We start from the raw sequence: 20,650 nt of genomic DNA, 5'->3' as shown, positions 1-20,650 counted from the left end.
TAATTTTTCCCCTTCACTGATGGGCACTGATGAGGAGGGCACCGATGAGGCTGCACTGACAGGCAGCACTGGTGGGCACAGATTAGCAGCACTGGTGGGCATTGTTGGAGCTGCACTAATCATCTGGACAGTGATAATCAGTGCCCGGATTGTAAGTGCAGATGTCCCCTGTGTGGATTTGCCGGTTTTCAGCGTGAGGGGAGGATTGCAGATAACGGACACATCCGATTTACATCCGTAATGTGATTGGACACAGCTGATCGCATGGTAAAGTTCCTCTGTGATTGGCTGTTTACCCCGATCACTGCCGATGTGCGCCAGAGGCGGAGCAAGCAGGACGTCATATGAGGGCTTCCTGGCAAAGTGCGGCCATGCTGTAGCATCGCCATCATATGACTATAGCGCCATCGTGAAGGGGTTAAAGAACTTCCTAAATTCTTAGGAAAGACCAGGTGGAACATAGTTACATAGTTAGTAAGGTTGAATAAAGACACCAGTCCATCCAGTTCAACATGAGTGAGTGTCCACAATTGTCCCTATCCCTATACATCGCACACTCACATCGGTCACTGCCCTCAAGGAGCCCACAACCCAAGGTCCCCATTCATATACTAGGGACAATTTTGGACAGAAGCCAATTAACCTACCTGCATGTCTTTGGAGTGTGGGAGGAAACCGGAGTACCTGGAGGAAACCCACGCAGGCACAGGGAGAACATGCAAACTCCAGGCAGGTAGCGTCATGGTTGGGATTCGAACCAGCGACCCTTCTTACTGCCAGGCGAGAGTGCTACCCACTACACCACTGTGCCGCCCTGTGCCACCCTTATATCCAAGTCAGTATTAAGACCCTCCCCTGCCATTTTACAGCCCAATGCCAGAATCACAATGGCCAGTAGAAGCTGTTGTGTTTAACTGTGTGTTGGGGCTTTGTACCGGGAGGAGGCAGGAATTACAGTCTACCTAGATCAGAGCTAGGGCAACCTCAGCACTCCAGCTGTTGTGCTATTGTGGAATAAGTCAGATGAAGCATTAAAATACTGACAGACAAAGAAATGACTCCCAGAGGCAGGATGTGAATTGTAGTTTTACTAATTTCTAACCACATCCTTATTGTTTTGTTCAGTGACTATAGATGCACTGCAAACAAAAATGTGCATAATATATATTTTATATATATATATATATATATATATATATATATATATATATAAAAATGTACTCTTTGTACATGCATGTACCATTTAGCTGGGGTTTTACTGCTGCAGAAACTTGACTGATGTCCATATCCTCCATGGCATCGATCATTAAATCTCGCAACATTTGCTGCTCTGCCTCGGCCAGCAGAGGGCCCCGAGAGTTGGGTGCTGCACAGGGGTCATTCTGTAACACAAGAACTGCATTTTAAAAAGAAATACATTACAGTTTTAAGCCTGAGACACTAGTTTTAAAGCAGTTGTGGGTAGGGAAAATTAAAATGCTCTCAATATATTTTGATTTTTCTATTTATTTTATTGCCCAGATGTTCACATCACTTCACTCAAGCAATGATTTCAGTTATTATTGAATTCATTAATCCAATAAGCCTCATTGCTTCTGCTGTACGTAACAATTTTAATACAAATTTGCAATATTTTTAAACATTCCCAAATTTAAATGTCAGTAAGTAATGTTTAGTTTATATGTGAATACTTAAAAAAAAAAAAAAAAAAAAAAAAAACCCTTTTAAGATTCATACGTTCCTAGGTGGATGCAGCATCGGTTTGATGCTGCATCTGTCCCCCACCAGCTCTAAAGCCCCATACACACTATCAGATTTTCTGCTGATTTTGGTCTTCAGATTTACCAAAACCATGTAGTAGAATTATTAATTTTTTTGATTGCATACAAATTGAAACTCCTAAGGTTATTATATGGTTTTGGTAAATCTGAAGGAAAAAAATCAGCAGAATATCTGATAGTGTGTATGGGGCTTAAGACTGAGAATCAAATGATCAAACACCGCTGATCGCTTCGTTCTCAGAGCTCTGTGAGCAGAGAGCTGGTGACTATCAGTCTCCACTATCTGCTCTGCCCCCCCCCCCCTCCCCCGCAATGCTCACTGGAGCACTGGGCTGTGGAAGGGGCAGGAGCGGGAGCAGCTGGGCTGAGCCAGGTGCCGATCCAGGTTTATGGGCAGATCCACACTCTATTGCAGCGGTGGCCAACCAGTGGCCCGCGGAGCCCTTTGATGTGGCCCGCGACCTCTTGCTCTGGAATGGCGGGTTAGCAAGCCCAGATTGCAGGTTGCTGACCCGTCATACCACAGCATCAGTGTTGTGAATGAAGCTGGTGGTAGAGGAAGAAAATGGCTGCAGAGCAGAGCCCATAAGCCGATGCTTCCTGTACATCACCGGCTTTTGCCACAGGCAGAGTCTATGGCAAAGTTCAGTTAACCCACAGCACTACTCTGCACCCGCGGTGTGGGTAATCAGTGTGAAAGCAGTTTAGGCCCTTTGCACACGATTGGCCCTACCCAATTCACCTCTACAGAGCGGCAGATGTAAACCGACTTTTTGTTCGTTTACTCCCACCTGCCTCCAATCTGGTCCTAAAAATCCGATAAAAAAAAAAAAAAATAGAAGTGATTCCATCTGGGTGGATCGAAGGGCCTATAGAGTAGCCGTGACCTGTCATCTGCCCGCTCCGATCATTGTGGCCCGTGACTGGTTACCAAGTTGCTTAAGTGGCCCTCGCTCTTAAAAAGGTTGGGCACCCCTGCTCTATTGTCACGATCTTTCCCAAGCCTGGACCAGCTCTTTGACATCAGCCGTCAGCAGGCTTCAGCCTGCTGTCTGCTGAAAATGGGTCACAGGAACGCAGAACGAACTACACTGCTGTGATCCACAGGAGAAACACAGCCAGAAGTACTTCTCCTTTAGGGCCAGTTCACACCATATAAAAACGCAGTCCGGATGCATTCCAGATGCTTTTCTGCATCCGTGTTTTTGATGCAGTCTAGTGCATTTTTTTTAGTCTTTGTTTTTTCTTAACCTTTACATAAAGGACATGTGTGTTTTTGTGCATTTAGGTGCTTTCCAGTGTGTTTTGCAGCGTTCCAGTACAGTCCAGTGCAGGAAAAATGCAGCATGTTCAACTTTTTTTTTTTCTGGAACTGGAACGCACTGGAACTGCAAGCACTGGTTTGAACTATGGCATTGAAAACCATATAACCTACTTTCTGTGCGTTTTTGATGCAGAAAAAAAAACACGCACTGGACTGTATGAGGTGTGAACTGGCCCTAAAAGCGGAACTAAAGCCACCAATTTCACGGTTTCAAAAAAACCCTCGCCAGCCACTGTAATTCCCCCCCCCCCCCCCCCCCGCATGCCAGGTTTTTGGCTTCTTGATTGGCAAGCGGGGGATGAAGTCGCCCCATTCACGTGCAAAGGAGTCAGTTCCGACACAGCCAGAATGTACCAGGAATGCGCAACTCGGTGTACATTTAATAGAAAACTGCGAGTGGGCAGATAAGTTTGTGTTATTGCAGAAGAGACATAGCGTGTATGAAAAGAACTGCCTCCTCATTTTTCTAAAAGTTAGGTTTAATATCCAGCCAGGTGGATAAAATTACATTTAAAAAAAAAAATGATATATATATATATATATATATATATATATATATATATATATCAAATGCGGAAGGATTTTGTTTCTTTTATCAAGTTCATGATTCTCATTTGGTTGTTGGCATAGGATCAGAAAAACATCGGAATACCGTGTCTCTCTCTCTCTGCTCCCTACCTTTTTGGCGTTTTTGTGGGGTCCTGGTGAGGTCTGAGTTTGCGGCGGTGGACACAGATCCCCGTAGTTGGCGATGTATTGTATAAGGTTCATTAAAGCAGCACAGGAGTCTGAGCATGTCCTGATATGGATCACATCGCTAGAACAATACATCTCAAAACGTGGCTTGGACTGAAAGGGAACAAGAAAACAGTATGATAATTTATTCACTTGGTACATACGAACTTCTCACCTAAAACACCCCAGGTCTCAGTCTAAAAAATGCTTGGCACCGATAACATCAGTTGGAAAATTTACACTGGCACATTTAGAGATGGACCAGACGGAATAGGAGCTGTGTCTGTTGAGTCAAAGCAAATCTGTAACCGGCTCACAGCTTATTTGGTCATTTCTACCCTCTAGGGTTCAAAAGGAGCACTGCACCAACTCTAGATACACCTCGGGACAGGTTGAAAGTCATATACTAAATGAAGCTTCATTGAAGAGTCTTTAAGCCAGAAAATTAAGGAGGAAGGTCAGCAATGAGACCCTTTAAGAGCTGTAGAGCTGCACAAAGTCACAAGGATCCTGAGCTCAGGTCGAAACCCACAATGTCCCAAGGCACGTACACACCTTTCAGCCTCCGCCAGGAACTCTTCAGTGATTTCTCCAAACCAGATCCTTAGGCTAAAATGCTTAGTTAGCTCCAAAGGTTTTTAGGAATAGCCCCCCCCCCCCCCCCCAGCTCTGTTATAGCTGGGACCACGATGAACATCAGCAGATTCCAGCAGAACTGCCTCAAAAGGTGCAGCAGGACAGGAACTGGGCTGCTTCAGACCCCAGACCAGGGCCGTTTTTAAGGCAGGGCAAAAGGGGAAGCTGCCCTGGGCCCTGTCATTGTTCTGAGGCCCGAAGCAGCTGCTTAATACTTGTCAACTATCCTGGTTTAAATTCCCTTGTCCCTTGAGGTTTTAGTCCTGTGCTGTGTCCCGATATCTCAGTGTGAAGTGCTGCTACTAATGCTGCCCAGCTCCGCCCTATTGTTGTGTACAGATGACCCTGCAGCCCCTGTGTTTACATGTAAATTACAGGCATTCATATGTAAACAGCGGCAGCCGGTGGCATTGATATGTTCATCATGCCCCCCTGAAGTCATATCCACAGTAATCTCTAGCAACCAATCAACAAGCAGAAATCATGTGCTGTAACCTCTAGCAACTAATCAGTGAGTTGTAATGTGTGCTGTAACCTCTAGCAACCTGTCAGTGAGCGGTAATGATACACTGTAACCTCTGGCAACTAATCGTAATAGCTGCCTGATCTGATTCAATAAGTATTTTTAGTATTTTGAGTCTAGCTGCTATTTATTGTATGTCTCAGAGCAGGCGGAGAGCGAAACTACATGGGGGAGGGGGGCCCAAGAAAAGTTTTGCCCAGGGTCCAATCAATATTAAAGATGGCCCTGCCCCAGACTATTTATAACCCTCCCCACCCAGCCACATGCTGGGCACACCTTCCTAGGGATTGGCTGCAGCACAATAAATATTCAATCTGCCCATTTGATTCTACCAGCCCTCTATGTTCTGGAAGCCTCCATTGTGACAGACTCACTCGGGACAGGGGCTTTTGGAGGGGACTGAATGCTAGCCTCTTGCTATGGACTATAGGCCCTGGCTTTTAAGGGAACACCAGTCTGAGGTGATAGCCTGGGGGACCCTTGAAGTAATATTACTTTGGATTCAAGCCCATGATTCCTCAAGACACACACAGTCTCTGGGGTCCATGTTAAAGGTCTATATGCCACATTTCTAGCAAGGACGGCTTTACACTGTTGGACTGATAGCAGATGCTGATGTCATCAGCAAGCCACCTGTCTGGGATTGTCTGCTATAATGTTTTTATTGCAAGTAGGTCTAGTGTGCCTCTTAAGGGTCTTTCACCCATTGTTATTTGTGCTAATTAACTCAGCCATTGTCTACTAGCACACTACCCTTGTGGACTGTGTTTATACTTATGATAATGTGCTTTGTAATGTGTGAGCTCACTGACGGCAAGTTTGACCTGAATAACCCTTTCATGATTAAGCCTATTTTTGGCATATGGTGTTTACAAGTTAAAATCCAAATTTTTTGCTAGAAAATTACTTGGAACCCCCAAACATTATATATATATATATATATATATATATATTTAGCAGAGACTCTAGAGAATAAAATGGCGATTGTTGAAATATTGTCACACGGTATTTGAGCAGCGGTGTTTTAAATGCAACTTTTTGGCAAAAGGGACACTTTCATGAATTAAAAAAAAAAAAAAACGAAACAGTAAAATTAGCCCAATTTTTTTTGCATAATGTGAAAGATAATGTTACACCGAGTAAATAGATACCAAACATGTCACACTTTATAATTGCACGCACTCGTGGATTGATGACAAAGTACGGTAAATAAAAATCTCAATAGGCAACGTTTTAATTTTTTTTTTAGAGTTACCGGGTTAGCATTGCAGAGGAGGTCTAGTGCTAGAATTATTGCTCTCACTCTGACGATCGCAGCGATAACTCACATGTGTGATTTGAACACAGTTTACATATGCGGGCGCGACTTCCGTATGCGTTTTCTTTGCTTCACAAGCTCGCGGGGACGGCGGGCGCTTTACATTTTTTAAAAAATTTTATTTACTTTATTTATTTGAAAATGAATAAATTGTTTTTTTTAAAAAAAAAATTTGATCACTTTTATTGCTGTCACAAGGAATGTAAACATCCCTTGTGACAGTAATAGGTGGTGACAGGTACTCTTTATGGAGGGATCGGGCGTCTAAAAGACCCCCGGATCCCTCCTTTACACTTCAATGTATTCAGATCGCCGAAAAACGGCGATTCTGCATACTGTGTATTTTTCTAAACCGGCGCCATTGGCAGCCGAGTAAACGGGAAGTGACGTCATGACGTCGCTTCCGTGTTTACTATTAGGAGACTGGAATGACACCGATTACGGCTTCATTCCAGTTCCTCCCCAGCAGCCGGAGGCATCGCATCGTGAACAGCGGCGGGAGGCGGCGGAAGGGGGGGATGTCCCCTCCCGCTCCTCCGGCAGAACAGTCGAACGGCTTTTAGCCGCTTCGGTTGTTATGGCTGGAAAGCCAATCGCCCGCTGGAAAAACGGTACCGGGATGATGCCTGCAGGTGCGAGCATCATCCCAGTATAACCCCCGGAAGCCGAGTACGCACATCTGCGTACACTCGGCGGGAAGGGGATAATCTGGATGGGCACAGAGTCATCCACGTGTCTAATTAATGTCACGTTTATAGTATGTGTTGGTTGCTGTAATTAAATTCCAGTATGCAGGTTGTATTGTTAGGTTAATATGATCAGGAGGGGGGCAATGTCCTCCTGGGGTGTATAAAAGCTTGTATTCTTGTTTAAATAAACAGTTCTTATTCTGGTTTACTCAAAAACTGATGTTGCCAAGTTCTTGTGCTAATTATAGCCAGATTTGCTGATCTCATGTGCCAGAGCATTGGGAAGCAACGTCATTGGCGCAGATACCCAGTCAGGGTATCCGGAATGCGTCACATCCATAATGCAGGGGGGAAGCAATCAAACCTGCAGCCTGTGAGATCTAGAACAGCACCGAGTAACCAATAGCTGCTCCAGTGATTATAGAGGAGCTAAAAAAAAAAAACGAAATTTACCTATCATCCCAACTACCTACAGGTGAGGGGAAAAAAAAGTATTTGATCTCCTGCCGATTTTCTACATTTGCCCACTGACAAAGAAATGACCAGTCTTCTAATTTTAATGGTAGGTTTAACAGTGAGAGACAGAACAACAAAAAAAAAATAAAGAAAAACGCATTTCAAAAAAGTTATAAATTAATTTGCATTTTAATTATTGAAATAAGTATTTGACCCCTTTGTAAAACATGACTTAGTACTTGGTGGCAAAACCCTTTTTGGCAATCACAGAGGTCAGACGGTTCTTGTAGTTGGCCACCAGGTTCTCGCACATCTCAGGAGGGATTTTGTCTCACTTCTCTCTGCAGCTCCTCTCCAAGTCATTAAGGTTGTCGAGGCCGATGTTTGGTAACTCGAACCTTCAGCTGCCGCCAGATATTTTCTATGGGATTAAGGTCTGGAGACTGGCTAGGCCACTCCAGGACCTTAACCAACCTTTGACGTTTTGCTCCACAGTTTGGTAGAGCACATTTTGAGTCACGCTAACTCATTGAAAAATCTGGACTTTAAAGGGTTAAAGTAGGAGTCCGCCGGGACTCCGCGTTTTTTTTTTTTTTAAAAGCCAGCAGCTACAAACACTGCAGCTGCTGACTTTTAAAATAGTGACACTTACCTGTCCAGCGCACCCGCGATGTCGGCACCCGAAGTCGATCTCTCGATCGTCTCTCGGGTGCTGCCGCCGCCATCTTGGGTATGGGAATCAGGAAGTGGAGCCTTTTGGCTTCATTTCCCGGTTCCCTACTGCGCATGCGCGATTTGTGCTGCGCAATAAGGATGGACCCCGCTGCCTCTGGGATCTGTGCGTTTACCAGCAGGCAGCGGGGGACTTTCGGAAAGGGGCGTAATCTACGCCCCTTTCCGCAGAGAGCTATCCCGGAAGTGGGTGCAAATACCTGTACTGTACAGGTACCTGCACCCCCCTCCCCCCTGAAAGGTGCCAATTGTGGCGCCGGAGGGGGGGAGGATTCCAATGAGCGGAAGGTCCACTTTAGGGTGGACCTCCGCTTTAATGTGCTTCTTCTTAACCACTTCCCGACCAGCGCACGACGATGTACGTCGACAGCATGGCACGGGCAGGCATATTGGCGTACATGTACGTCCAATATTCGTTGCCGCCGTGCCATCGGGAGCGCGCCGCCGGCTGCGCGCTCCCGCGCTGGTCGGGACCCCCGTGAGTCCGGTCGCGGGACCCGCGGACTCGATCGCCGCGGGCATCCCCGCGATCGTCTCACGGAGCGGCCGAATGGAGGAAATGCTGTATAAACAACATTTTCCCATTCTGCCTAGCAACTAGTGACGCTGCTCTCTGCTCCATGTGATTGGAGCAGAGATCAGTGTACACTAAATGAAAGCCCAACCCCCCCCACAGTTAGTAACACACCCCTAGGAACACTTAACCCCTACACTGCCACCCACTGGTTAACCCTTTCACTGCCAGTGTCATTTACACAGGAATCACTGCATTTATATAGCAGTGATTACTGTATAAATGACAATGGTCCCAAAAATGTGTCAAAAATGTCCGATGGGTCCCCCACAATGTCGCAGTCACAATAAAAATCGCAGATCGCCGCCATTACTAGTAAAAAAAAAAAATAATAAAAAATTATTAATAAAAATGCCATAAAACTATCCGTATTTTGTAAACGCTATAACTTTTGCGCAAACCAATCAATAATTGCTTATTGCGATTTTTTTTTACCAAAAATATGTAGAAGAATACGTATCGGCCTAAACTGAGGGGAAAAAAATGTTTTTTTATATATTTTTGGGGGATATTTATTATAACAAAAAAGTAAAAAATAATGCTTTTTTTTTCAAAATTGTCGCTCTATTTTTGTTTATAGCGCAAAAAAATTAAAACCGCAGGGGTGATCAAATACCACCAAAAGAAAGCTCTATTTGTGGGAAAAAAAAGGACGTCAATTTTGTTTGGAAGCCACATCGCACGACTGCGCAATTGTCAGTTAAAGCGACGCAGTGCCCAATCGCAAAAAGTGGTCTGGTCTTTGACCAACAAAATGGTCCGGTCTGTAAGTGGTTAAGCGTACATCCATGCAAAGGGCCGCGTTTGCCCCTTGTGTGCAGGCAGTCCCATTCATATTGCACAACTGTGCAGTTGCAGGTCCAACAGGAAAAATATTGCAACTGCTGCATGGTTCAATATAGAAAGACACTGCCATGTTTACAACCCTAAGATGTACAATACAATAAAGCAGGCGGCAATAAAAATGTTGCAGAGGTGTTGCAAACACCCAGACACATGGGTCAATAATTCAGAGAAAAATATAAAATATATATAACCCCAAATTAATAACTTGGCAAGATGTACACATAGGTGCCTAATTGACTCCAGCTTGTGAAAATTCCCTCCAGAACAAAAAAAGAAAATCACATGCTCAATATTTTACCTCTTCTCCAAACTTCACAGCCAGTATTGTCAGTTCTAGAAGGCCCATATCCAGGACTTGCACATAATCTACAAGAAGCAGAAAGCACTTATTTTTTTTTCAAAGTGCAAAGTGGAAACTTGATGTTATTAAACATAGATATAAAAAAAAAAAAAAAAAATGAAAGAAAGAAGAAATTATTATCCTGAAGATAACCTTTACAGAGGAAGTAAACCCTGATGGATGTTACTTCCTCTTTGTCTCCCTGCAAAGGTAAAGCATAATGGACTACTATGCATCGCATCACATCACATTGCATCGCATCACATAGTAGTCCATTATGTGTCACTTACCTGACACAGGAGCCAGCGAAGTCACCGCTGTCCCCTGTAGTTCCGAGCGTCCATCTTCTTGGTGGGTCTCGCTGCTCCGGCGCTGTGATTTGCCAGAGCAGCGATGACGTCACATTCCCGCGCATGTGCACGGGAGCCGACACATGCGCTGTAGACAGCGGTGGCTGTCTTCAGGTAAATATCTCCTAAACCGTATAGGTTTAGGAGATATTTCTTGGACCTACAGGTAAGCCTTAATCTAGGCTTACCTGTAGGTCAAAGTGGTTTGTAAGGGTTTACAACCACTTTAAATCTCAAAGGAAGATGTTTTTCTGTCTGTAGATGACTACCTGGTTCTATTACGGTAGTACAAACTATGAGTATGTCAGGAGCTTTAGTCTAAAACAGGCAAAAACAGGAAACAATGTGTTACAAAGCCGGTAGAGCAGGGGTTCTCAACCTGGGGGTGGAATGATGATTTGCCAGGGGTCACTGAATCTGAGCACCAGTGATGCTCTGACCCCGCCCCATGCAGCTTGAATGCTCGGGACTTCGAAGGCTACGGGGTAGGAGCTGGAGTGGGAGCTGCTGAATGAGCAGCACTGAGAGCCAACCTGCGGAAGTGGCACTGTGGATGGTGTCACGGTGATCCCAGCTGCCCAGCACTGTTTGTACCGAAGGGCTTGGAATGCCCGGAGGGATGCTCTCTCCTCCGCCCCTCCTTCTGCCTGCTTGATTGGTATAGGCGAGTCCAGTGCTGGGAAGGGCACCGGTCTGGGGCCAGAGGAGCCTTTCATTCTTTCTTGCGCCGGGCCCCTATAGGTTGTAGTTACGCCTCTGCTCACCATGGAAGAAGCCATGGTTGTCACCTAGGCTGGACTTCAAGCAGGTCTTTCTCTGTTCATTACAAATACATAGGGGAGAATGGGGAAGGGGTGAATAGGGAGGAGAAGTTTATAAAAGGAAGATAACATTGTTTGTGCTTGCGGCTCGGCTCACAGGAAGTAGCAAGGATAATGTATTTAAAACAGGATCAACGGGTATTTTCTGTACTTGCTACAAATGTTACCCTATTAAAAAATATATAACAATATAGATCAGGGCTCGACAAAACCCGGGCGCCAGGTCGCATTTGCGACTAGAATAAGCGACCTGGCACCTGAGGCAGCACAGCTGGGGGTATCCTGTCTCCGTGGACCCCCCCCAGCGTGATCGCGTCGGGCCGTTCCGCCGGCGGCCGGTAATTGAGTCTTTGAGGCCTTCTGCGGTCCTATGATTCCTTCTGGAATCTGGCGCCCTCTTGTGGTGGCCGTTGGTATGACAACCAGCAATGCTAATGGAGCTTCCCCTGCCTCTTTTCATTGCCCGCCTATCTCCTTCCCTTTATTTAGAACCCCTAAACATTATATATATTTTTTATTCTAACGACCTAGAGAATAAAAGGGTGGTCGTTGCAATACTGTCTGTCACACCGTATTTGCGCAGCGGACTTACAAGCGCACTTTTTTGGGGAAAAATGATTTATTTAATAAAAAAATAAGACAACAGTAAAGATAGCTCGATTTTTTTTTTTATATTATGAAAGATAATGTTACGCCGAGTAAATTGATACCCAACATGTCATGCTTCAAAATTGCACCCGCTCATTGAATAGCGACAAATTTTTACCCTTTAAAATCTCCATAGGCGACGTTTAAAAAATTCTACAGGTTGCACGTTTTAAGTTAGAGGAGGTCTAGGGCTAGAATTATTGCTTTCACTCTACCGATCACGGCGATACCTCACATGTGTGCAGGACAGGGCGTGTTTTAAAAAAAAAAAAAATTTCTTATTTTAACTTTTATTTAAATTTTTTTCACTGTTCTTTTAAAAAAAAATTGTCACTTTTATTCCTATTACAAGGAATGTAAAAAAATCCCTTGTAATAGAAAAAAGCATGACTGGTCCTCTTACATATGAGATCTGGGGGGTCAGAAAGACCTCAGATCTCATATTTACAATAAAATGCAATTTAAAAAAAATAAATTGTCATTTGAAAAAAAATAAATAAATGTCCCTCTAAGAGCTATGGGCAATGACTTTGGAGACAGGTGGCAGGGGAGGGGGCTGTGCTATCTTCCCATCACTCGTCTCCATGTCAGGCCAGGGACAGGTCCAGATCGCCGTTACGGACCTGGCTCCTAACTTTTTTAGCTGGCTCCTAGATTCCAAGAAAATTTGTCAAGCCCTGATATAGATATCATTTTAAAGGTCAACTGTGTGAACTTTCTGACTTTATTACAGCTATAGAAAGTCTGACTGGACCTTCATTCAATATTTTACAGGTAAACTGATATCAGATTTCTTTCAATAACTGCAGGTGAGGTAAACCTAGAAGACATTCTATGTAACTTTTGAGACTATAAAAAGCTTTTATACATATGAATAGATACAGTACATTCAGAAAGTATTCACAGCGCTTCCCTTTTTCCACATTTTGTTACCGTATGTTAAAGCCTAATTCCAAGATGGATTCAATTCATTATTTTCCTCAGAATTCTACAAACAAAACACCATCGTGACAACATGAAAGAAGTTTGTTTAAAATCTTTGCAAATTTATTAAAAATAAAAAAATGCCATGTACAAAAGTATTCACAGCCTTTGCCATGACACTCAACATTGAGCTCAGGTGCCTCCGGTTTCTACGGATCATTCTTGAGGGTCGGTTCACGCAGGGGCGACACGACTTTAAACACGACTTTCGGAGACAACTTGGGGCGACTTACAACAGGACTTTAAGTCGCCCCAGGCCAGGCGACTTTTGCTGTGGCCAATCAGAGAATGAGCTCTCAAGGGGAAACTCCACGCAAAAAAAAAAAAAAAACGGCGTGGGTTCCCCTTCCAAGAGCATAACAGGCCTTTAGGTCTGGTATGGATTCTAAGGGGAACCTCCTACACCGAAAAAACGGTGTAGGGTCCCCCCCAGATCCATACCAGACCCTTATCCGAGCACGCTACCTGGCCGGCCAGGAAAGGGCGTGGGGATGAGCGAGTGCCCCCCCTCCTGAGCCGTACCAGGTCGCATACCCTCAACATGGGGGATGCCTTGGGGAAGGGGGGCCACGCAGCCCCCCCACCCCAAAGCACCTTGTCCCCATGTTGATGAGGACAAGGGCCTCTTCCCGACAACCCTGGTGGTTGGTTGTCGGGATCTGCGGGCGGGGGGCTTATCGGAATCCGCGAGCCTCCTTTAATAAGGGGGCCCCCCCACCCTATGTAAATGACTATGGGGTACAATGTACCCCTACCCATTCACCTGTGAAAAAAATGTACAAAAAAAAAAAAACACAACACACAAGGTTTAAAATTGTTTATTGCACAGCTCCGGGGGTCTTCTTTCGTCTTCGGGGGTCTTCTCGCCGGACTCCTCCACTATCTTCTGCTCGTTTGCTAGCTCTTTCACTAGCGGAGGAGCCTGGCTTTCTTCTTCGCCACCGCCCTCTTCTTCCAACTTCGGGGGTCTTGTCCCCCCTCTTTGGTTCTTCTTGCAGGGCCACCGCGCCTTCTTCTAGCTCTTTTACAAGCAGTGGCCCGGTCTTCTGTCGCCGCTGCCCCCGTCGCCGTCTTCTGTTTTTCTCTTCAGGAGATGTTGCCTCGTCACTGTCTCTGCTCACAATGACAGGGACGCGGTGTGCCGCGATTTATATAGGGACATCCCGGATGATGTCCCCGCCCATTATGATGTCAAAGTCCCAGAGGATGCTGGGACTGTGACATCATAATGGGCGGGGACATCATCCGGTGATGTCCCTATATAAGTCCCTATATAAGCGTGGAGTTCCCTCTTGAGAGCTGATAATTCTGTGAGAGTCGCCTCCGTATAGACGGAGATCCGACTTGTAGGTGACCTCCATTGAAATCAATGGGTACCGGTCGCCTACAAGTCGGATTGAAGTAGTACAGGAACCTTTTCTGAAGTCGGAGCGACTTCAGTAGTGTGCATTAAGACAGCTCTCATTCACTTACATTGATTTTTACATGTTGTCCGACCTGAGGCGACTTGGGGCGACCTGAAGTCGGATCTGAGTCGCCCCTGTGTGAACCGGCTCTCAGATGTTTCTACAACTTGATTAAAGTCCATCTGTGGTAAATTCAGTTGATTGAACAGGATTTGAAAAGGCACACACCTGTGTATAGAAGGTCCCACAGTTACCAGTGCATGTCAGAGCACAAACCAAGCCATGAAGTCCAAAGAATGGTCTGTAGACCTCCGAGACAGGATTGTGTCGAAGCACAGATCGGGGGAAGGGTACAGAAAAATGTCCGCAGCATTGAAGGCCCCAATAAGCACAGTGGCCTCTATCATCCGTAAATGGAAGAAGTTTGGAACCACCAGGACTCTTTGTAGAGCGGGCCACCTGGCCAAACTGAGCGATGGGAGAAGGACCTTCGTCACAGAGGTGACCAAGAACCCAATGGTCACCCTGACAGAGATCCAGCGTTTCTCTGTAGACAGAGGAGAACCTTCCAGAAGGACAACCATCTCTGCAGCACTCCACCAATCAGACCTGTAATGGTAGAGTGGCCAGACAGAAGCAACTCTTAGCCCTTGTACACACGGTCGGAGATTCTGGCAACCAAATCCGTTGGATTTTGTCTGACGGATTTTGAAACTGTTGCATACACACGGTCGGACAAAGTTGTCGGAAAATCTGATTGTACATAACGTGATGACGTTATTTCGTTAGGACGGGACTACGTTCAGGCTAGTAGCCAATAGCTTTGGTCTAGGAATTTGATCTGAGCATGCGTGGCACTTTGTCCGTCGGAGTAGGCTACACATGATCGGAGTATGTCCGATCGGAGCATTTTGTCGGAAAATTTTACCGGCAAGTTGGAAAAGTTGATCCGTCGGGTATTCCGACGGAAACAGTCCGATGGAGACCACACACAGTGGGAATATGCGACAAAACAGTCCAATAGGACACATTCCGTCGGAATCTCCGACCGTGTGTACAAGGGCTTAAATAAAAAGGCAAATGACAGCCCACCTGGAGTTTGCCAAAAAGTACCTGTAGGACTCTCAGACCACGATAAACAAAAATCTCTGGTCTGATGAAACAAAGATTGGACTCTTTGGCCTGAATTGCAAGCATTATGTCTGGAGGAAACCAGGCATCGCTCATCACCTGACAAATACCATCAGTACAGTGAAGCATGATGGTGGCAGCATCATGCTGTGGGGATATATTTCAGTGGCAGAAACTGGGAGACTAGTCAGGATTGAGGGAAAGATGAATGCAGCAATGTACAGAGATATCCTTGATAAAAAATAAAAAAAAACCCGATACAGAGCGCTGTGGACCTCAGACTGATGTCAAGGTTCATCTTCCAAACAGGACAAGGACTCTAAGCACACAGCAAAGATAACAAACGAGTGGCTACGAGACAACTCTGTTAATTTCATTGAGTGGTCCAGACTCAAACCCAATTTAACATCTGAAAATTGATGTTAAATGAGAAGATCTGATGTGTACCGGTGCTCCCCATCCAACCTGATGGAGTTTGAGAGGTCCTGAAAAGAAGAAGAATGGGATTAACTGCCCAAAAATAGGTGTGCCAAGCTTGTAGCATCATACTCATAAAGACTTGAGGCTGTAATTCCTGCCAAAGGCACTTCAACAAAGCATTGAGCAAAGGCTGTGAATAAATATGTACATGGAATTTTTTTTCGTTTTTTTTTTTATTTTAATAAATTTGCAAAGATTTCAAACAAACTTCTTTCACCTCGTCATTATGGGGTATCGTTTGTAGCATTTTGAAGAGAATAACAAATTAAATCTATTTTGGAATAAGGCTGTAACATAACAAAATGTGGAAAAAGTGAAGCGCTGTAAATACTTCCCAGATGTACTGTAGGTGTACTCAATGACCAATACATTTCTTGCTCTTACCCCGGTTTAAATTGACAGACACGGCATTGCACTTGTCCGATAAATGCAGCGCAGCTTCGTCCAGGATAATCCTGAATCATAGGAACACAGTTACATATTATAACATAATATAAAGACTCCTGGAATTCTGCTAGCAGTAAAGTGGGAAAGCTGGGATGCGATTACCGTAAACTGGATGAAGATTTGTCCAGCGCTACGCTGCAGGAAATACTGAAAGTCTCCACAGTCAGCATGGCTCTAATCGGCAGGTAGAGAGGTCTGCGGAATAAGACATCGTTTTAGCTTCTTGTACAGAAAAACTTTGCCTTTAGGTATAAAAATACTCTAACCATAGCAGACTACATGGCTGTGTTGAGATGGTCCATAAGCAGTACCATGTAGATGCGTTTATCTCTCAACATTTCTATGTGTATTTCCGATAAGCAATTTTATAAAGGCTTTTTTTTTTTTTTTTTTTTAAATAATAAACATGTTATACTTACCTGCTTTGTGCAATGGCTTTGCACAGAGCGGCCCAGATCCTCCTCTTCTGGAGTCCTCCTCCTCTCTGAGTGACACCATAGTAAGCCGCTTGCTATGGGGGCACTCGTGGTGGCTGAATCCCGAGCTGGGCTGCGTGCATCTATAGACACACACAGTGTCGTTTGGCCACTCCCCTACCTCACAGGCTTTCACTGACAGCAGCAGGAGCCAATGACTCATGCTGCATCTGAGTCTCCAGAAGAGAGGCAGAAGAGCCGCTGCAGATGGGCACAGCGCTGGGTCCAAATCAGGCTCATGAAAGTTTTTAATGGGGGCTTTTGAAAGCTTTTACGTTTTGTGACAGATCAGGGGTAATTAAGCTCTAATGGTGCATGTGAATTGAAGAAATCGTGTCAGTCCTGACTGCATTTATAAGAGTATGGCAGTCTATTTTAATTCAAAAGAAACAGAAAGTTCAAAAATAAACAGCATATTCCCTTGCGGGGGTATTCAGCAATACAGTCCTGCTTCAGAACAAACAGCATTCAGCTAACAATGCAGCACTCCTGCTCAGGCCTTACACCTTCTTCCTCAGGCCCTGACGCTCAGCACCTCTGTGCTTGTAGCTTTGTGCTGCATTGGCTCCCTCCTGACTCCTAAGCCAGAACTCCTGTCTGCCGGGCGGAGCTGTCTCCAAGGATGAGCCCTGACCTCTATTCCTGGGATGATTATGAAGCCAGCACACAGGTGTGCAATTAGCAAGCCTACCAAAATCAGGCATACACTGCTCATATGCACCTGTTACATGGGGTTGCATCTACACAGTTTACAACCACTTTAGACCCCTTTCACATCAGGGCGTTTTGCAGGCGATATAGCGTTAGAAATAGCGCCTGCAATCCGCCTTAAAAAAGCTGCACCATTGTGTGTAGTGTGAAAGCCCCGAGGGCTTTCACACTGCAGCGGTGCGCTGGCAGGACGTCAGGGAAAAGTCCTGCCAGCAGCTTCTTTGGAGCGGTGGAGGAGCGGTGTGTTTACCACTCCTCCACCGCTGCCCCCCATTGAAATCAATGGGGCAGCGCTGTAATACAGCCGGCAAAACGCCGCTATTGCGGCATATTGCTGGCGGTTTTAACCCTTTCTCGGCCACTAGCGGGGGGTTAAAGCGCCCCGCTAGCAGCCGAAATGCGCCGCAAATCCGACGGTAAAACGCTGCTAAAAATAGCGGAGTTTTACCGCCAACGCTATGGGCGGCGTGGTGTGAAAGGGGTCTTAAAGCAAAAGTCTGGCTATGAACAGTGAAACATTTATACATGCCTACTAAATGCTTACCTGTAATCAAGAGCACAACTCCAAAGGTGAACATGGAAAGTGGTTATAGAGGCTGGGGGGTTGTAGCCTAAAACTGGCTCATCAGTAATGTTTAGAAATTGTAATATCTATAATAAAAAGGGAAAAAAAACACAAAAAGGCTAAAATAGTTCTTCTACATAATGATGTAAAACACGAAACACAGAATAATAAAGTATGCATATATGTAAAAGCACCAGAGAAAATGCACCTGTGCTATAAAATATAAAATAAAAACAAAATAGATGCAGCGCTAATAACAAACACATGAATGAATTACAGAATTAATTTGTGAATAATAAGTGAAATAAAATAATCAAAAAAAGAAAAAAAGCACCTTAGACTAAGGAAATTATTAATGTTTGTGTTCCTTGTTTTAACAAAATTGACACCCACCTGCTCATGCCAGGTCTGTTCAGATGGAAGTACACGGTGCTGTAGTGTTGCCCCTCTTAGTCCGACAGCAACAAGGAATTCCTAAAACATACAATATACTAGAATAAAAGCACCAACAATAGAAAATGCTACAGTGACAATTTGTAGAACAAGCAAACCATTTTGATAAAGTTGTTCACACTGCTCACCGGGGGCCCGTCCATTAAGGGCGCACGGGCACAGCCCCCTCTATTCACACCATCCCCCTATATGGTTAATGGATAGATTCATGCATAGAATGCATGAATCTATCCACGGCCGCCGCGGCAACCCCCATTCATGCGTTCGACCCATTTCAGGACGCCGGTGTAGTGTCATATTTTGCTCCCCATCATAGAATGCTCCGGAAGTGACGTTGAGGCCAGAAAATTTGCACTGCGCATGCGCGATGCGTTCCAAATGCTTGCACCATGCGTTCCAGAGAATACTTATGCTTATATGCGCGCATTAATACTTAATACATACAAGCGCAAAATACTGACTGGGAACACAGATTTTTCTATTTTTTTTTTTTTTAGTCAAGAATACACAGTACTTGTTTACACACTAAACAATGGACTGCATTTTATATAAAAAAGATAAATTAAAAATAAGCGCTGTTCTGAGCTTTTTCATCTTGCTCTTGCTCAGTGAGAGCAGGCCAACAAATGTATGGGTACTAGAGCTGCCACGACGAGTCGACGTAATAGATTACGTTGACTACGAAAATACGTCAACGTGCATGCAGGGCGTCTATGCGTCACACAGTGAGAGTTGCAGGTCCACAACCCCACCGCAGCTTTCAGCACGGTGCATCTCTCATCCTGCTCCGTGTCTCCCGCTCGCCTCCGTGCTGCCGTCCCCCTCTCTTCTCCCCCTCCGTGCTGCCGTCCCCCTCTCTTCTCCCCCTCTGTGCTGCCACCCCCTCTCTTCTCCCCCTCCGTGCTGCCGTCCCACTCTCTTCTCCCCCTCCGTGCTGCCGTCCCCCTCTCTTCTCCCCCTCTGTGCTGCCACCCCCTCTCTTCTCCCCCTCCGTGCTGCCACCCCCTCTCTTCTCGTCCTCCGTGCTGCCGCCCCCTCTCTTCTCGCCCTCGGTGCATCTGTCCCCCTCTCTCTTCTCTGTGTCCCCCTCCGTGCATCTGTCCCCCTCTCTCTTCTGTGTCCCCCTCCGTGCATCTGTCCCCCTCTCTCTTCTCTGTGTCCCACTCCGTGCATCTGTCCCCCTCTCTCTTCTGTGTCCCCCTCTGTGCATCTGTCCCCCTCTCTCTTCTCTGTCCCCCTCCGTGCATCTGTCCCCCTCTCTCTTCTCTGTGTCCCCCTCCGTGCATCTGTCCCCCTCTCTTCTCGCCCTCCGTGCTGCCGCTCCGCTCTCTTCTCGCCCTCCGTGCTGCCGCTCCCCTCTCTTCTCGCCCTCCGTGCATCTGTCCCCCTCTCTCTTCTGTGTCCCCCTCTGTGCATCTGTCCCCCTCTCTCTTCTGTGTCCCCCTCCATGCATCTGTCCCCCTCTCTCTTCTGTGTCCCCCTCCGTGCATCTGTCCCCCTCTCTCTTCTGTGTCCCCCTCCATGCATCTGTCCCCCTCTCTCTTCTGTGTCCCCCTCCGTGCATCTGTCCCCCTCTCTCTTCTCTGTGTCCCACTCCGTGCATCTGTCACCATCTCTCCTCTTCTGTGTTTCCCACCGTGCATCTGTCCCCCTCTCTCTTCTCTGTGTCCCACTCCATGCATCTGTCCCCCTCTCTCTTCTCTGTGTTCCACTCCGTGAATCTGTCCCCCTCTCTCTTCTGTGTCCCCCTCCGTGCATCCGTCCCCCTCTCTCTTCTCTGTGTCCCCCTCCGTGCATCCGTCCCCCTCTCTTCTCCCCCTCCGTTCTGCTCCCTCTGTATCTCAGAATGGAAAGCAGAGGTAGAAGCCGGTAAACCCGGCTACTTTGTTTTCAGAATGGACAGTGACCACTGACTCTGTCCATTCACATAACTGAAACATTGCAACCTCCTGTGATTACGATGTCTCAGTTAATGAAAGGAGAGAAGCAGCTGTCTTTTCTCCATTCATTATCAGTGCAGCAGAGGTCTTAACAGACCTCTGACATCTTCCATTTGAGACAGGGAAAGGGACTGGGGCAACAGATTCCCCAGTACCTTTCCCTGTCTCAAATGGGAGATGTCAGAGGTCTGTTAAGACCCCTGATATCTCACCATAGCCCCCCCCCCCCCCCCCAACAGGGCTGATAAAAAAATTGCAATAAAAAAAAAAAATAATTGTAAAAA

At 45.9% G+C, this 20,650-nt stretch overlaps 1 protein-coding gene across 1 annotated transcript in view; it reads right to left on the bottom strand.

Annotated features, from left to right (window-relative positions):
* ATG2B (autophagy related 2B) overlaps window positions 1-20,650 on the bottom strand; it is a gene marked incomplete in the record, with an annotated part of 199,484 nt that overhangs the window by 49,104 nt on the left and 129,730 nt on the right. Inside the window, 7 exon segments of the mRNA XM_077466778.1 lie at window positions 1,241-1,382; window positions 3,784-3,954; window positions 9,913-9,980; window positions 16,159-16,229; window positions 16,324-16,416; window positions 17,953-18,059; window positions 18,367-18,447. Of these exon segments, the coding sequence (XP_077322904.1) occupies window positions 1,241-1,382; window positions 3,784-3,954; window positions 9,913-9,980; window positions 16,159-16,229; window positions 16,324-16,416; window positions 17,953-18,059; window positions 18,367-18,447 (733 nt within the window).

Source organism: Lithobates pipiens, unplaced genomic scaffold (assembly GCF_037356315.1).
Source record: "Lithobates pipiens isolate NorthernLeopardFrog02 unplaced genomic scaffold, aLitPip1_a1.2 Scaffold_37, whole genome shotgun sequence".
Lineage (NCBI taxonomy): Eukaryota > Metazoa > Chordata > Amphibia > Anura > Ranidae > Lithobates > Lithobates pipiens.
Note: the sequence above shows the minus strand (reverse complement) of the source record. Positions and strands in the feature narration are given on the sequence as shown.